The sequence below is a fragment of the Gymnodraco acuticeps genome, unplaced genomic scaffold (genome assembly GCF_902827175.1).
Source record: "Gymnodraco acuticeps unplaced genomic scaffold, fGymAcu1.1, whole genome shotgun sequence".
In the NCBI taxonomy this organism is placed as follows: Eukaryota; Metazoa; Chordata; class Actinopteri; order Perciformes; family Bathydraconidae; genus Gymnodraco; species Gymnodraco acuticeps.
Genome location: NW_022990510.1, coordinates 1,700,643 through 1,719,867, shown reverse-complemented (window position 1 = coordinate 1,719,867; position 19,225 = coordinate 1,700,643). Strand labels below are relative to the sequence as shown.

The 19,225-nt window shown below is 41.9% G+C and overlaps 1 protein-coding gene across 1 annotated transcript; it reads left to right on the top strand.

The window, feature by feature from the left end:
• Nucleotides 1–687: 687 nt before the first annotated feature.
• On the top strand, nt 688–18,683 carry LOC117553166 (fumarylacetoacetase-like; the record flags this gene model as incomplete). Its single annotated transcript, XM_034226995.1, is given in 12 exon segments — nt 688–785; nt 1,273–1,325; nt 2,425–2,524; nt 4,943–5,019; nt 5,021–5,077; nt 15,240–15,254; nt 15,256–15,316; nt 15,827–15,868; nt 16,101–16,150; nt 16,152–16,205; nt 16,570–16,687; nt 17,759–18,683. Coding segments are annotated over 12 exon segments (802 nt in total), but the record flags the coding sequence as incomplete, so codon positions are not given.
• Nucleotides 18,684–19,225: the final 542 nt, after the last annotated feature.

The window sequence follows — 19,225 nt, the reverse complement described above, 5'->3', positions numbered from 1 at the left end:
ACTTGCCCAACACTGGTCAGGACCCACGGGGAGGGGCAGGACGAAGAATGGGGCTGGTTATTTGATGGATGGATGGAGCAGCGTTAGCAGGTGGGCTACAATGGCAGGTGTAGCAGGGTAGAAAACCAGAGTGTCCGTCAAAAGTGGCAATCGGGTGTAACAAATGTGTCCAGATCAGAACACAAAAGCCACAGAAGAGTTAGAAAACTATAGCAGTAAAACGTGGTCAGAAACTCTTAGATTAACACAAAGAAAGACGAGATTTTCGGACAGAGAAGCGGCGAACAGTCAGCGCCAGCGTCCTCTCACGACCGAGTGAATGAATGTGAATGTAATACTGTACTGACTTAGCTCGCTTATAATGTTAATAGTATATTCTGAATACATTTAGTTAGTTTTAGGCTGGCCTATCACAGTTACACTGGCTTCCACCTGTGTATTAATATTGTGCATTTAATTGAGATACTTTATTAGTATACATTTTTCACTGTTGATATATAGATATTTACTGCTTTTATTAGTTTAACTTAATTTTTAATTAATGTGCCATTCTTTGGCTACATACTGCTGTGACAAAATATTATATATGTATTTTACGTTATCTGATCTAGGCCCAGCGGCCCATTAGCTGCCTGTGCTGTATTTCCCTGTGCTCCCGTCATGCTAACACTGATCCTGGGTCTGCAGGCTGAGGCTCCCGGTGGGGTACCACGGCAGGGCCTCCTCAGTGGTCGTTTCTCGGACCCCCATCCGCCGGCCCTCCGGCCAGATGAGGCCGGACCAGAGTAAGATCCCCACAGCTGACAGAAAACACAGAGTCCACTCAACAAATCACCAGAGATGAGCATGTTACAGATACAAGTTTAAGACTTGTTATTACATCTTTGCAAACCCTAGAAGAGTACTGCACTGTTTATTTTTCTTCACACTTTTTTTATCCTTTTAAAATTCGACTGCCAACCATGTTCATACGCATGATTTTATTTCTCTGTCCTCCACTCTTTGTGGTCCCTCTTTATTCGCTGCTTGTGACTCCACTGGTCGCTCCTTTCCTGTGAAAATTATTTTGTTATTTCATGTATTATACACCTTCTATATTTCATCTTTGTTTACATTATTATGGATTTAAACTATACAAATGTGTCTCAAACAGAACATACTTTTTATTGCTTTTTCAATGAATGCAGCCTTGGCCCATAGATGGAATGGTTTGCCCTGATCGACATATACACAGAGCTGCACATCTTACTGCATGTTTCCTTTTCCTCTCAGCAAAGCCTCCAGTGTTTGGCCCGTCTAAGCAGCTGGACATCGAGCTGGAGATGGTGAGTACTTCAAAATCCAAATTCCCTGGGGATAAGCTAGGGCTGTGCAATTAATCGTATTTTAATCTCGATTACGATTTTTGCTTGCAACGATTACGAAAACAACGTCATCGAAATAAAACGATTATTCTTTTTAATTTTATTTTTTGTATTGGTTTTTCAATTTAATTATACTTAAAGTTCAGGGTAATCAACTGTTAAAAACAGTGTTCACATTTTTTTTAAGTCAGTAAATGGATAATTGCTTTTAATAATCGTGATATCAATTATCGACCAAAATAATCGTGATTATGATTTTTGCCATAATCGAGCAGCCCTAGGATAAACCAAGGTTTCCCTTCTCTCTAGCCTTTTGTCAGCTTTTGTGATTTTAAAGGTCCCATGTCATGGCCATTTCTACTGAACATAATTCCATTGTTGAGGTAAACTAAAATAGATTCATACTGTGAAATATTCCAAAATCACATTGGTTTCTCATACAGCATCTCTGTATAGTATGTGTATTCACTCTCTGTCCTACATGGCTTGTTGGAGATCCTGCCCCCCCTCCCTATGAGCCCAGTGGCCGTCTGCGAGACACAGCGAAACCCAGCCCGAACACACACACACACACCCGCAGCCTGGCTGTGAGTCGGTGTGTGTGTGCTCACACACCGACTCACAGCCTCGCCGCGTCCCGCCGTCTCAGGGAGGAGAAATCGGCAGAGCTGCAGCTGAGAAAAGATTGAGTGTGTGTTTGTGACGAAGTCCGCGGATTGGTCCTTTTGGACCAATCCACGGCCTTAATGTAACGGCTCCAGGGATTGGTCTATTTGGTCAATGGGTCCATTTGGGTATGGGCACGTCACTGTACCCAGGAAGAAAACAATGGAAAAAGAGAAATCTCCAACGAGGCGTTCTGGGGCAGCATAGACAGGTCTTTCTGTGTTAGAGTTTTACTCGCTACAGGGTGTACTTTGAGGGTTTGTGACTGCAGACCGTTTACATGCATAAAAACCTTCATAAAAGGGGACGGGTAATAACCGGAAAAGCATGACATGGGCCCTTTCACACAAAGTCAGTATTTCATTGCCATTATATTTCTTCCTTACTCTGATAGGCCTTCTTTGTTGGAGGAGGGAATCAGCTGGGGGAGCCAATCCCCATCGAGAAAGCCCATGAACACATCTTCGGCATGGTGCTCATGAACGACTGGAGCGGTGAGCCTCTGCACAACAAATCAAACATCCTCCGTGTGTGCTTGTAGCTATGGTTCCCTGACACATCAAGGCCGCCCTTTGTTATAATGATAGGCTTTACAGTCATTGAACATGATGATGGAAAGCTGATATTTCTGAGAAAGTTTGTCAGATAGTTCTAAATCAGTGATAGAGCTGCTTATACGCATCCAAACCAACACTGTAATCAGCAGTGACGTTTCACTTAGAAGCACACTTGTTCCTTAATGCAGATCTTCATTATACATGGGGCTGCCACTGCAGATATAGTCTGATGGAAATGATTTTAGATATAATGGCAGTCCTCATCAAAATATTAGTAGGTGTATGTATTATTGATTCAGATCTGGAGAGACATGCACGGGGCTGGCACTCTCTGACTGTCATTGTCTCTAATACCCCCCCACCCCTTCACTCCCAGCATAATGTAGCCATCAGTAGTTCATTTAAACTGGCATTGCAAGAAAATATTAATATAATCAGAGAAATCCTTACTTGAAATTGCTTCTCCAATATGCATGGTTAGGAGAGTTACAATGACTAATTTCACATACAAAAATGTATTCTTACTTATTTAGCTATCAAAATATATGTTTTTTTATGAACATATAGGTCAGGGGTGCCCAACCAGTCGATCGCGATCGACCGGTCGATCGCGAGGAGATTCCCAGTCGATCGCGAGATGTGTCTAAAAATAGAACAACAACATTCTGTTTTATCATTAATGTCCTGTAACATAATGTTCCTGTGCCAGAATAATGCACTTGAACGCATCAAAGCTTTGTGATTGGCCGGCGTGACCCCATGTGTCGGGGCGTGGCTGGTGGGCAGTGCACTATTTTCGCTGACGTTGTTGTCCGTGTCAACAGGAGTGACAGTAAAAAAGCAAAAAAGCCCAAAATATATAATTTTCACTCCGAGTGGGAGGATGATTATTTTTGTATCTATTCCAATTCAAAGTCCATCTGTCTCATCTGCAATGCGAGCGTGGCCTTATCGAAGAAGGGTAATTTAGGAGCGGCATTTCAAAACAGTGCACAAACGCTACGAGACGGAATTCCCTCCTAATTCTGCCCTACGCTCCCAAAAGGGGAGGGGCCTGAAAGGACAGCTAAATGCACAGCAGTCCATTTTCACCAGGCCCAACAACAAGAGCAAGGCTGCTACCATAGCATCTTATCGTGTTAGTCACGTTCTTGCGAAACACATGAAGTCTTTCAAAGACGGCGAAGTTGTGAAAGAAGCATTCCTGGAGGCTGCCGACGCGCTTTTGGGGGACAGTAAAAATAACAGGTTTTTGATATAATAAAAACTCAAGTTAGATACCGTTATTAATCAGCTGTAAGTTTTAGTTTGTTTGAACTTATTCATTATAATTATTGTACACAATGGTATAAGAATGCAAACATTAAGATCTGTTGTTTAAATTGATTATAGTCTATTATCAATTCAGGTTAAGAAACTAGTGTTGCTTGCATCCTATTTTAAAGGCATTTCTTTTTATAATCTACTAAAATGCAACAAAAAAAATGGTTCGATTCCATTAATGTTGTCTTTTTTATTGCACTTTGGCAGCAGATTCCTGTGTAGCTTCAGATCTGAGTTGTCTTATTAGTACGCCTAATTTATACTTTTGTAGCAACACTGTTTTTATATAATGGCAAAGAATGGGTTCAGAGTATTTTCTTGTTTTATGTGTCATATGTGGCAGCACTGTTCAATGTTTCTTGAAAACATTACCCACTGTAGTTTGTGACGTGTGAATAAACTCCAACTCTGTATCAACAACACTGTTGTGTAACTTCAGTTAAATACTTGTATGTGTGTAGATTAGAAAGAGGTAAGAAAAGGATCTGCAGTATTTTATGGAGTATTAATCGTACAAAGGCCAGTTTTATACAAGTAGAAGGGTGTATTTACCTGGTAGTAGGCTGTCAGTGATGGCTACGCCTCTCTATTTGGATTGGTAGATCTCGGCAGACTGGCAACTTTAAAAGTAGCTCTCGGTTCAAAAAAGGTTGGGCACCCCTGATATAGGTTCACCTACTGAATTAAAAACAGAACAAATGAACAAAGAAAGTGAAAACCATAAAGCAGATTCAGGCAGTAGGCGTATAGATTCACACTTAAAGTATTATCCCACAGAACAGTACAGCTTACAGAGAAGAGATAACATCTGATCCTTTTACAACAAACACTAGACAATCTTTTTAGGTTTTAATAACACTGTTATCCTGCTAGTAATCCATCATTTTCAATACAGGATTACACAGGGAATACAGTTACCTTTTACTGTATCCTGATTATGTAATCCCGTTAGATGTATCAGTTATCCTGAGGCTGCAGATCCACACATGAATGTGTGTTCTATCCTGCAGTTATATTCATGTTTATTCTCAGCCAGGGACATCCAGGCGTGGAGGAGTATGTTCCTCTCGGTCCCTTTCCTGGGGAAGAACTTTGGAACAACCATTTCCCCCCTGGATCATCCCCATGGAGGCGCTGTTACCCTTCGCAGAGCCCAACGCCATCCAGGTCAGCCACCGCGGTCCTGTAACTGCTCTGATAATGGGAGTAGGAAGCATCCTCAATGTGGGTGGGACAATTTGACGGGGGGTGTGGGCAGGTGGTGGACCTCACCTCCTCTAGGGGGGTCCGGGGGCATGCTCCGGGAAGTTAAATGCATCTATCTGGTGCACTTTGAGAGCAACATTAGGGACTAAATCTATGGATACATCTCTCAACAACACCCATGTGAAACAGTACTGTTTAAAACAGACTTACTTTTCTTTATGCATATTTTACAAATCACTCTCCTTTTAAACTGTATTTTTGTTTTACTGTCCTATGTATGAGTTGGAATTATTTCATACCTGTTATTCTCTTGTTTTTAAAAATGAAAGGTGTGCCTTGGAAATACTTGTTTCCATGAGATAATTTAGACTAAAGTCAACGATCTAAGTAAACACTCAGTCCTTTACCTCCCTGAGCTGACGTTATAAGATGTGTCTGACAGGAGAGAGCTCTCCTCCTCCTTGTTGTAGAAACAACTCCTTATGTACGTTAGCGCTCTCTCGTTCACTCTCTCTCTCGCTCACACAAAATGCGCTCGTCGTGCCACACACACAGCCGAGCTTGAATGACACACAAAGACCCAGAATAACTTTTAATGCTTTATCCTATTATTTTCGGTGGCTTATTGTATGATATGACAGGTGAACAGATCGCCACTGGGCTTACAACTAAAGACACAGCTACGCAAAAAACGCAGCATGTGTATACAGCGCATGTGTACGGCTCTGAGAATCTGCCTTGGTACAAAGTAGCAGTGAAAACATGGTACGGAGTTTAATTGATTTGGGCATTCTCACAATAAGCAAGTGGAATGGATTTGATAATGAAGCACTGACACAGCGCTCTACAAAGTGCGGCGAGTGGATAGACCGATTCACGGACTTTCCACATGGTAAAAGTGGGGGGGTCTAAACCAGTGCTTGAATTGGAATAAAAAAGGTGCCAGTACTCTAAATCAGCAACTGTTTCAAGTACATTTATTTATACAGCCCAAAAACAAGTATTTGGCTCAAAGTCATATTATATCCTAATGCTGGTGGGTTTGTCTCTTTACTGTATATTTTAGAAAGGCTCACTGTACTTAAACAAAATGACTCAGGGTGCATCTGAGATTAGAGGGGGTGCAGTGGTAAAGTGCTATTTTTACAAGTGGGGAGTGGACCTGACACCCTCTAGGGGGGTCCGGGGGCATGCTCCCCCGGAAGATTTGTTTTTAAATATTGAAGTTAAATGCATCATGCACTTTGAGAGCAACATGAAGAGATATATGGATACCTCTCAACATCCATATGAAACAGAACTGTAAGCAGATTTACTTTTTCTTTATGGATATAAAAGAAAGTAAAGCCTGACTCCTACTGGTGGCTGGTTAAATGACTCCTCGAGTACACTCACCATCTTTCAGCAGGAAAGGAGAGAGGGAATCCTTGTCCGGCGACAACCGCTGTCTTTTCGCACTATTATTAAGCCACGCTAACATTTTCGAAAATGCTAACATTATGTGATGTCTTTTCTGCTCTAGTCTATCGCTGCAGCTATAGATGCGTCATGAGATGCGTCATGAGATGCATCATGAGATGCTGCCGGCGGCTGAGTACCGGCATTTTATTGAGTACCGGCACCTTGCTGAGTACCGGCACCTTGCTGAGTACCGGCACCTTGCTCAGTAAGAAGTGCCGGTACCACATGGGTAAAATAAGAAGTGCCGGTACTGCGTACCGGTCAGAGTTGGGTGTAACGCGTTACTTTAATAATATTACTTTTGTCAGTAACGAGTAGTGTAACGCGTTTTATAATTAAGTAATCACACTACAGTTACTAACATTGCCCCGACACGCGTTACTTCGTTACTTTTATAAAATCAGTCATCACTCTGACAGACAAGAGGGGTTTCCGCCGCAGGTTTATATGTACGTAATCTCCGCGACCGCGACTTGCGCGTCCACATCTCCACGTGCAGTGCTGCATAAACATGGCTGAGTCAGAGCAGAGTTAGCGATATCTTTCGAGGGGTGGAGGTATGCCCATTATTTTGAGTTCGTCCGAAGACTAGACAGGAATGTGACGGTGAGGTGCAAACTGTGTCCAGGCCAGAAGCTTTTATCCACGGCTGAAACACCACGTCAAACCTAAACAAGCACCTGCAAAGAGCACATGCTAAGGTGAAGCTAATAGCTAAGGACCCCCGAACCCAGGATGTTGTGAGTGCGCTGCCGACGACTCGAAGCAGCAAAAATTAGAATTTGGAGGACCGGTAACCAAAGCAGAGATGGACAGGCTTGTAGCATCCTTCATAGTCGAGGAAATGTTGCCCATTTGCACAGTGGAATCACCATCGTTCAGAGATATACTGCACAAAATACAGGTAACAGGAGACAGAGGACAGCCACGGTCAGACAGGAAAACATTCAGGAGCTATCTGGATCAGTCATATGCGACAATGGAAACTGAACTAAAGAGAACATTTGAAACTTTAGAATTTGTGTCTACCACTGCTGACATCTGGACTAGCCACAATAAAAGTTTTTTGGGAATGACAGCACACTGGATTGACCCACGCGATTTCCATCGTGAGAAAGCCGCAATTGCTTGCAAAAGGATTAAAGGACGACACACATATGACGTTATTGCTAGTGAAATTGAACAAATTCATTCAAAGTTGGACTTTCACACAAAGTCACCGCCACTGTCACGGACAATGGATCCAATTTTGTCAAGGCTTTCAAGGTGTATGAGCAGCAGCATCCAGCATCAGATTCTGACGAGGGAATGATGAAGTAGATCAGGGTGTAGCTTTCACAGATGTTGGAGAAGTGCTGTCTAGCAACCTAGAACAAGGACAGTTTTCTCTACCTCCACACTTGAGGTGTGCGTCACACACACTAAATTAATTTCAGGCAATGATGTTGAAAAATGGCTTACATCAAACACCGAGTCCAAATCGGTTTACAGAAGTGCCACTGGAAAGTGTTCTGCCCTTTGGACTAAAGCAAGCCGTTCTACCGTGGCATCTGATCTCGTCGAGGATACGTGCAGAAGGAAACTTATCGTGCCGACATCAACAAGATGGAATTCATTCCATGATGCCCTATCCCGCATCACTGACATCCCCATCCCAGAGTTAAATACTCTCTGTAGCCGACTGGGTATTAAAGCCCTCACTGAACGGGAGCATCAATTCCTCAAGGAATACTGTACCGTCCTGAAACCACTCACAGTGGCGTTGGATATTCTGCAAGGGGAAGACAACTGCTACTACGGCTGTCTTCTACCAACGTTGGAAATGCTGATGTCTAGGACATTGGCTCTACAAACTGGGCTTTCCCGAATGACAGCAGGTCTGCCAGATGCCATAGTAACGGTAAGCCGAACATAAGATTTGAAATATCAGAATGCATGGATGTTTTTTTGTGAAGCTGCAGATTTATGTTAACTAGGCTACATGACACTTGCACTTAGTTTTCACCAAACACTATCCCATTAGGCTGTTTTAAATGTAATCCTAAATTAGGCTCATGGGAATGTGCTGCACACTTTTAAGTGTGATGACTTGATGTAGCCTACGTGTGATATGGAAATATGTTGCTGCCTGGTGATGATGATGATAAATAGGAGCGTATTCCCTCAAACAGCTGCCTGCATGCAATCTGCGATTTTGTTTAGCTATAGGCCTCTCAAGTTACAGTGTAGCCTACCTAGCTGACCTATCCATCTTATCCAATATTTCTATCGTAGGCCATCAAGAGACGGTTTGCACCCGTGCTTGACAGCAGAGATGCCCTTCTTGCCGCTGTGACGTTGCCAAAGTTTAAAGTGCGATGGTTTATGGAGGAGGGAAGGAGGGAAGCTGCGCGGGCGCTGCTGACTGCAGAGTGTCGTTCTGCACCCGGTGGTGTGGAGCCGGGTGCGTCTCAGGAATCTGCCGCCTCCTACAGCACGTCCGCTGAGAAGGATTTCTTTGCCTTCGATGAGATGGAGGGAGATACAGCTTCCTTAAACTCTGAGACAGAAGTCATTGACTATTTTAAGTCAGGGTCAGAGCTGGCAGTCTTGAGCCGTTTCCCTAATATAAAGCGCATCTTCCTGAAATACAACACCGCTACCCCATCGAGTGCGCCGGTTGAGAGGCTTTTCAGCCTAGGCAGTCTTGTGCTAACACCAAGAAGAAATCGGTTATCCGATAAACTATTTGAGAGACTCCTCCTAATACGTTATAACCTCTGCTTCAGTGACAAACACATCAAATAAGTGAAGTGTTCAGTCTGAGATCATGAGAGGGAGTGTGGCCTATGTTCACAGCCAATGCCACTTTGGCCTATTTTCGCTTGTGATTGTTATTAATGATGTTAAAAGGCCATGTTGACTATATTGTATATTTTTTAGCTTACTGTTCAATTAATGAAGCTCATCTTTAGGTTGTTTTTTCATTAGCCTTTAGGCTATTTGTTAATAGGCCTTTTTTTTGTTGAGGCAGTCAATATTTGTGTATTTACTGTGTGTTATCAACGGCCAACCTCTTATTTTGTTTTATACAGGCTATTTATTTGTAAATTATTTGTTTATTTTGCCAAGTGTCACATCACATTGATATGGCCCACTTGTTCCGTTATTACAATTGTTCTCTTGAAATGTTCTTTAAGTTTCACAGACTGTGAGCTTGTTGTGGTAGGCTGGTAGCCTATTTTATTAAAGAGCATATAAAAAGAAAGACTTGTGTTATATCTTCCTTATTGCAATAGTAATTGGGGGTTGCAAGTGGAGTCTCGCAGAGGCACAAACTGTGGCGCGCTTTACACTGTAGGTGCGCCGCAGTCTGCGTGATCTGCCTGTAGGGAGGGGCGGGTCGGCCCTGCGAGTAAAGTAACGAGTTACTTTATGTAGAGAGTAACGAAAGTAGTGTAATATATTACTTTTTTTTAAAGTATAGGTAATATATTACTTTTTTTTAGTAACGACCCCATCTCTGGTACCGGTGAGAGTACCGGCCCAATTCAAGCCACTGGTCTAACACTAATCTTTTTAAAAGGTGGGGGGACTTGTCCCACCCTCATATAATGGCCCTGCGACGCCCATGGCTCTGATGGTGTGTGGACAACATCTCCTCCATGGTCCTCCACATTAGAGACATTTGGTTTGCCTCTCTGGACCAACATCAGATATTGGGGCTTTCTTTATTAAAGCTGGGGCATTGTGTCAGCCAAGGTGTAGAAAGGTGACATCAAGGCAAGGGAGTCGGTGTGTTTCAACGCTGGGGTTGACTCTCCTTATGAACATATATGCCTTTGGACAATTTATGGTGTCAAAGACTTTATTTATTTCAAGGAAAAACAAAAAATTCAGGCTCTAGGTTTTCAATTCAAAATCTAAAATGTGCAACGGCTTTCAGGAATTCTGTAATGCTTTCAAATATGTAGGCCTATGCCCCTGTACTGTACATCAACTTCTTTTTTTAATTTAATTGTATTTCTGCTGAGTCAGCACACTAGTAGGCATGATTTATTTATTATAAACCCCTGGACTTTATTAGCTCATACGGTTTCAGAAATATTTGCTGCTCATTCAAAGTTTACATTTCTGTGATCTCTAAAGGCCCGGACACACCGGGCCGATTTGAGCCGTCGAAAGATGTCTGGCCGTCGAAAGAACGTCCTGTCGCCCTACTCAGATTGGTGTGTCCAGCACCGTCGTGTCTTTTCGGCCGTGCCGACACCTTCCGATTCCCGATTCCACATCGGGAGACTGTCGGCAAAATAAATCTATTATTTTCAAAAGCTTTTTTAGTCTGATGCTTTCGATTAATTTTAAACAGACACTTCAACAAAAGGATACCCAACAAATGTAATTTTATCATTTCAATATTGGATTGTTCTCTCTTAGTAAGATCCCATTTTCAATAAAATTGTGGTTTTACCTTGACTTGAAGATTAAATCCATTTGCCTATCCTTCTGGACAAAAAATCTCTATTACTTTTTTGTAGAGTCCTCCTTATCTTCCTCTAGTTTCAAAGTCGATTCATGCATTTAATTGATTAGATTTATGATTCGAAAATTATAAAAGTAGGGTAGACATCTGGATATTATCCGGCAGAACAAAAACGTTTTCCACAGACCTTATTTCGAGCTATTTTCTAAAATCCTATGGAGAAATCTCATTGCTTTTTTGTCGAGGGAACCCGTGCGCAGCTTACTTCCGGGTTTTAGGATGCGTCACTGCACGGCCCAATCCCAAACCACGCCCTACGCCCTACCCCTACACACTCCCCTCCGTGACGGAGTGAACTCCGTGGAGTGACACTCGCAGCTCAACGAGGCTCCCTCCTGTCAGATGGAGGGAGTAAATACAGTGGCAAACTTTGGGACAAACTCCCCTCTCTCCGGCAGAAACGGGAAATGCCGTAACTGTATGTAACAACGGTTTCAAATCAGCATGTCCTAGACAAAAAATTAATAACTACATTAAAACTCCAAACATCTTAATTGTGTTTTTACAAGTGGGGGGTGGACCTAACATCCTCTACGGCAGTGGTTCCCAACCTTTTTTCCCAAGAGCCCCCCCCAAATGACTCCGGTTGGAAGTTGCGACACACACACCACACACACACACACACACCACACACACACACACACACACACACACACACACACACACACACACACACACACACACACACACACACACACACACAGCGGTAATTCAAGTTTAAAAGTCTCAAAATGCTACAACTACTGTCACAAACTGGATGAATGTGTAGTATTGTGTTAAAGGAGGATGAAAGCGTAATTAAGGAGCACTATTGGAGTGACTTTGATGGTTATTGGACTCAGGATTCATTCATTTGGATTCCCGCTGTATGAAGAAATTAAAGGACGGCGCGGAAGTGGAAACAATTCACAAAGGGATTAAACTTTTAAAACACACGCTTAAAGTAAGCCGGATTTTGCCGATGTGTTTATGTGGATTCAAAAGTCGTAAATAATCTACAAAATGGAGGAGAACGATCTGATCGGAGCAACTGTGACAAATAATCCAACTGAAACCGGCATGGACAATGACTATGTTTTTTAAAGATGCGCTTATCCAGAAAAGCCTGGTTTGGACACTTTACGGGAAGAAGAATAACATTTCTCATTAAAGAAAGAATTATACATTTGTCTTATGCCTTTTATTAGCTACTAACTTGAATTTTTATTCAAATGAATAAATCAATTATTTTTCGTGTTTTATTGTAATGTAGAGAGCGAGGGCTTTTTAGTGACAATCATGTATTGCTTTACATGATTTGTTTGAAAGGAAAAAAAAAAAAGAAAAAAAAAAAGTCTAAATATGATATTTGGCCTCAAATCATCTGAGGCTTGGCGCCCCCCCTGCGATCTTTGGCGCCCCCCAGGCTGGGAACCACTTCTCTAGGGGGGTCCGGGGGCATGCTCCCCCGGGAAGATTTTTACTTTGAGAGCAAAATCAAGAGATCTATGGATACCTCTCAACAGAACTGTAAACAGATGTTCTATTTCTTTATGGATATTTTACAAATCACTCCTTTTAAACTGTATTCTTGTTTTACTGTCATATAGTATTTCATACCTGTTTTTAATTTATGCTCTTGTTTTTTTATACTTATAATGATCATATATTATTTCTGAGGCACACGTTTGTGTGCCTCAGAAATACTTATTACATTAATTGTGACCAAACCTCAGACCCAGTGAGATAACTTAGACTAAAGTTAACTATCTAAACACAGAGTCCTTTACTTCACCTGAGATGAGGTTATCTGAGACTCTCAGTCTGACAGAAGAGAGTTCTCCCTCCACCTTGTTGTTGAAAAAGCTCATTATATCCGTTAGTGTAGCTAGCACCAGATGCTAACCACAACGATCTCCTGGTACCAGTGCGCGCTCTCTTTCTCTCCCTCGCGAACGCACACAAATGGCTTGTGCCACACACACACAGAGCAGAGCTTGAATGAAACACAGAGACCCAGAAGTTAGGCTACTAGTACTGTAGCATATTATTTTCAAATCAATCCTTTTTCAAATTATGAACACATACATTTCTTGGGGGTGCTTAGGGGGTGCAATGGCTATCCTGGGGGGTGTTAAAAAAAAAAAGAGGTTATCATGAGGTTGTTAACATCGCAAGTTTATCAGTGGATGTTTTCTGGAACTATTTGTAAACGGCGTGTTTTCCTGACGGACACCACACAGCGTTGACTCCGGTCAGGTAGAGCCGGGTTTTCCAGTCAGCACCAAGCCCCCAGGAAGTGCGCCGGACTCTGATAAATATATTCGTGTGTCCAAATGGCGGTACTACAATTTCCATATCAGTCCGTGACGTCATTGGGCCCAGAGAAAAGGACTTTTCCCCAATTGACTAACATTGGGAAAGAAACGTCTGTAAATCAGCGGATATTTTTTTTTATAAACTAAATAAACTACCCAGTATGAACTATGTAGACTTGCTGTTTGGTGGCTTGATAGCCCACTGCCCCTCCACACTCGTTGGTTTGGAAACAGCACTTAATGTGGGCGGACTTCCGCGCAGAACGGAGGGTAGTGTGTTAGGGCGTGGCGTGGTTTGGGATTGGGCCCACCACTCTCCTCGTTCTCCTCTTTCACACACTACACTTTTCGCGGGTGTTACGTCCCCACTAAGGTCTAGAGGACCTGGAGACAATAACATACAACAACCAATAATTATGAGGGAGTCAGAGTAAAGGTTGTCAAAAGGTTTATTTCTTAAGCCCTCATTGAACATAAGTTTAACAGAAATAGCTTTGTGTGAGGAGGAGTCAAGGAGATTGAGCAAAACAAAAGAAACAAGCATAACAAAACCAGGCCTATCTCTACCATCTATCCTTTGAAACCAAAACTCAACAAAAACCCGCACTAACCTAAACTACTCAGAGCTGGCTGAAAAACAAATACAGGGGTGGCAACAATCCGCTAATCTAGTGTGTCTAAACATTAGTTATCTACGTGATGAGAAATGTACAGGGTACCCCAGGACTTACACTAACTCCCCCACCTCTCAACACACCACACATTAACAAACACACATTGAATAGAAAAAGACTCTGAGCATGTGCAGTGTAGTTTTTACAGTACACGTTCACTTAGACAGTGAGAGGGAGGGGCTAGATTGGGGCTTGCCCCCACATGGCTCAAAACGACTCAATAAGCACACACTGTAGAAACTAATTAGAAGAACACAGTCTAAAACAGCAACGAATCAGATGATTAAACATGATCTTAAAATATATTTTAAGATGTATTATTTTTTGCATTTTTTTGTAATTATTATTTTAATACTTTCTGCTGACCAGTGGTGTAGTGGGCGTTGGACGCGGGGGTACGCCGTACCCCCACTTATTTGAAGCATGATATTTGTTTTTAATAGTCTAATAAAACCATTGCCAGTGTTATCAATTGCAAGTGTGTATTTGTTGTAATAATGACGAAAAACATAATAGGCAGATTTCACAGTAATATAATAAAAACGTAGCTCAAAGCATTTATGCAACTTGATTTGGTGTGTGTGTGTGTGTGTGTGTGGTGACCAGGTATGCACACACAGCATTTTATTATTTGTCCCGCGTCCACAAAGTTGAGACTATGTCCCGCATTGAGTGACAGTCGCGCAGAAGGCCGGATCGGTTCGCTGACGGCCGGGCACCGCGATTTTTTTATTATTAAAATTACACACAGTGTACCCCCCCCCCCCCCCCCCCCCCCGTTGACAGTTCACGAGCGCGTCCATAGTGTCTCCCCCCGCCCCGTCCACCCAGTAAAAAAATCCCCACTACACCACTGCTGCTGACACTAGGTGGGTACCTGCCCCTAATGACCAGTCGCCACTGGTGTCAGGGGCCTTAACACGCGAGGGAGAGGAAAGGTTGGAAAATTTGGAGCAAAATAGTTTCAATAATAAATTAAGTTAAAAAAAAAAGAGAATAACATAATTTTGTTTTTGGCGTATATAAAACCATGGTTTGTTTCCTCAGTCATTTTCACAGGACAGGTAGGACAGATCACTGCTTTATTTAAAGGAACTGACCATACCATAATGAAGGCCTCCCCCTCCTCACTTTTTCTACTTTCTCCCTGTTGCTCCTCTCTTCTGCAGGATCCAGAGCCCCTCCCCTTACCTGCAGCACCCGGACCCCTTCACCTTCAACATTAACCTATCTGTGTCACTTAAAGGTACAGTACACAGAGCGTTTCAGTCTTCTAATGTCTGGAGCTTTGCATTTTGGTCTTCGCGACTTCTTTCCTCGGAGTGACCTGTCCACTGGTAGGTAGACATGTAGTTTCATTGTAAGGAAATGTCATTTTTTGGCTGGAGGGGTACAATATGAGGTAGAAGAAAAGTACCTCAAGATGTAATGTACCAAGGTACTTTCTGCCATTTGCTAAATAAAACTATATACCGTGGTCATGTCAAGTCCTAATTTTACTTTTGCTCTAAATCTAAGACTTACTTTATTAATCCCACAAGGGGAAATTCAGCTTTCACTCCATTGTTACTGTACATACAGAACACCTGAAATACACACATGCAAAGGACCTATACTCATTAGGCTGGAAATGCACAAACACGCATTAATGAAGAGGTGTCCCAGAAAATATAACCCAGAATGGGGGTGTCAAAACTTCTGTTATATGTGATAAAGTGGATGTCTCCTTTAAAATAAGTTTGCTCTTGTAGGACAGGGACATGGGCAGATGCAGCAACCATCTGCAAGACAAACTTTAAAGGTAAAGAGGATCCATAACAACAATCTCTGCTAAAGTCCCCACTAATATTTTCAGAACTGGGTAAAATGGGGCCATGCCTAGCTTGTCAATTTTGTATCACTGCAATAACTCCTGGTTAATAAGTAACAACACCTCTACACAACCAACAGCTTTCAAATACCTGTTGCAGTTTTAGCAAAATGTTTGTTCTCACGCTCTGCCTCTCTTCGCTCATATTTCCTCTGTCTCTAGTACATGTACTGGACCATGAAGCAGCAGCTCACCCATCACACAGTGACCCGGGTGCAACGTGAGACCAGGGGACCTGCTGGCCTCGGGGACCATCAGTGGACCTGTGAGTGCACCTTAACACTAGATAGGATGGATTCTCTTTAAACGGTGTATCTTTTTATGTGAACTGTGGATTTTAGGGATCTCTAGTTACCCTCAAAACGCATACATGTGTATTCTGAGGTTTGCACAATTTATCTAATTGATTTTATTTATTGTCGTTCAGTCTCTTTTAACCTCTTACCTCCACCTCTTGTATTGAATATGCCAACATATAGTTTTGACCAGGTGGCACAAGAATAAATGAGCTATTTTTAAAACCTGACTTGTGTGGATGATGTGTTATTGCCCCAGATGCCTCTCAGCCTTGTGTTGTACATGTGCAATTAGCATACAGAGCTCATTCTGTGTCTTCTGTGTTCCATCAGGATCCAGAGAGCTTTGGCTCCATGCTGGAGCTGTCCTGGAGGGGCTCTAAGAACATTGATCTGGGGGGAGGAGAAACCAGAACTTTCCTGAGGGATGGAGATCAAGTCACCATCAAAGGTCAGACTCAGCCTTCAGCACAGATAACAAGTGGTGGTTATCATTTAAAAAAACGTTATTATCAATAAGGAAAACAACAAAATACCATAATTTATTTCATTATTGATAAAATATTGGTCATTTTGGTGTTGAATACAATATATGAATAACATTTTGTAGTAAAAAAATAAAACAATTGTAGTAATAGTAAAACCTGTCTAGCCCAAATGCTTTTTCATATATTTGCATTGAGGAAGAGGAAGAGTCAGCCTGACTTTTAGTCCCATGTGGTCCAGCTTAATGCGGAATTAAACTCAAATTCATAATTCATCATCTCTGACTTATAAATGTCTTCATTTTTCAAATTCAATTTCTATGACATGATCACGGATCATTTTTTCTGTGTTTTTCTCCAAACATTTTTTTGTAATGCAGGTTATCTTTCTTATGTTATTATAAATCTTTTCATTAGGCATTTCACCTCGAGCTGTACTGAAAATATATTCAGCTCTCAGCTGATAATGTCAAGCTTCCACTGCGATGCACGGCCTTTAAGGTTTCTGCATTTACAGCAGCAGTCCTCTGCAATTACATTTTTTACAAGTCAGCATTTACTTGTATTCTGCAAGAAGTGCATTTTTTTGTTGAGCATGTCATTTACCATCCCTGTCGTCTCCTTCTTGTTACTTTTCTAATCTTCAAATAAGATATTTTATTCCCAAAAATACTAACTTTCTGGTAAATTGTGTTTTTTTTCTTTCTACAGCTCACATACAAAACATGTTCTGTCCTTTTAATGCAAACCACAGTTCCTGGTGTTGCTAGTGTATTCCATCTCCATGCCCCAGTCATCAATCAAACAACCCCCCCCCCCGCTAAGATACTTGCAAAGTGATGTAAAACTGGGGCCTTTTTTCTTTCTTTTAAAAATGAAAATATTAACAATGAATTGGATGTAAAGTTGTGTTTGACTGTAAAAAAAATGACATGTAAACAGGTTTCAGACCAGCCCTAATGATAGGATGTAACTGTCTCGTATCCATAATAATTTGTTTACAATCATACTAATGTCCCATGTTTTCCTCTGTCTAGGTTACTGTCAGGGAGATGGATACAGGGTGGGCTTCGGACCCTGCGCGGGGACCATCCTCCCCGCCCTGCAGCACTGAAACACACTTATTGTTACTTAAGTGGGGATCATTTAGCGTTTCCACACACACACACACACACACACACACAAACACACAAACACACACACACACACACACACACACACACACACACACACACACACACACACACACACACACACACACACACACACACACACACACACACACACAGGTCTGATTACAACTCTTTTCAGAATATTTTTTATTAAATGACAAAACTTGGTAAACAGTCAATAGGGCAAACATATTTGGATTATTCCAAGTTAAAGTTGCCCTAAAATCCCTGTGTTCCCTCCACTCATTTGTTTACTTCAGCAACATAGTGACATCATTATGTAACACTTGACACGCGCCTCTATTGGCTGGTGTGTCAACACATTGCACGTGATAGGCTAAGGGGCTCTCTAAGCGGTTTGACCAATCACAACAGAGCAGGTCAGCTAACTAATCAGAGCAGACTGGGCTCTGGTTTCAGACAGAGGGGTGAAAAGGAGGTGCTGCAGCACAGGCAGTATGAGAAAAATAAAGAGCTTTTTGAACATTAAAGCATGGAGACATGTGGCTGGTAGAGACACTACATACTGATAGGAACCCTAATATTAGCAGAATATGTCCTCTTTAAAATAGTCCCAGAATGTAAACTGTATTTAGAATTTCTTCAGCCCCTTTTAAAGACAAAAAGGTGTCGGTAGAAATAAATCATGCACATTTCATTTAGTTTTCTAAACTGACTTTAAAGGTCACCTATTATGCAAAATGCACTTTTTGTGTCTTTTCTATATATGTGTCCCTGGTGTGTCAGGAGACTCACAAAGTGTCCGAAAATAAAACCCTCTCTCTTTCAACCACGGAACTGTGTCTCAGTGCTTCTTAACATTTAACAAACTATGAATGTGTCATACCCACCTAACGGGAAGAAACTCAGCTAACTGACGATACGAAACCATTTTTTACGGAAACAAAACACAAGTCTCACAAGAAATGACCCCTTAGCGAAAACGGGGCCTAATGCTATTTCTGCTCATAACCAGTGATGCAAACACAGGTATGGTGAAAAAAGAGAGAACTATTCAAAGCAGAAAAAAAACAGCGTAATATACCATCTGACAAAGGCCTGTGCTATAAGGCTTCAATTAACTGTTCTTTATAACATACTCAGATCAATAGGAGATAGAGATGTTAAGTTATAAATCAAGGGTTTTTATTATTATTTACAGCAGGGGTGGGGAACCTTTTTCCTTTCAATTTTTACAACATCCTCCGAGGGCCGTACAAATTATTGACCTCTGCTTAAAAAACTAAAATCACAGCCCACATAACTAGGGCCAAGAAAGGGTGGGTGGAGGGGGTCTGGAGGACGGGTGGAGGGCGGACGGCCCGGGGGCAA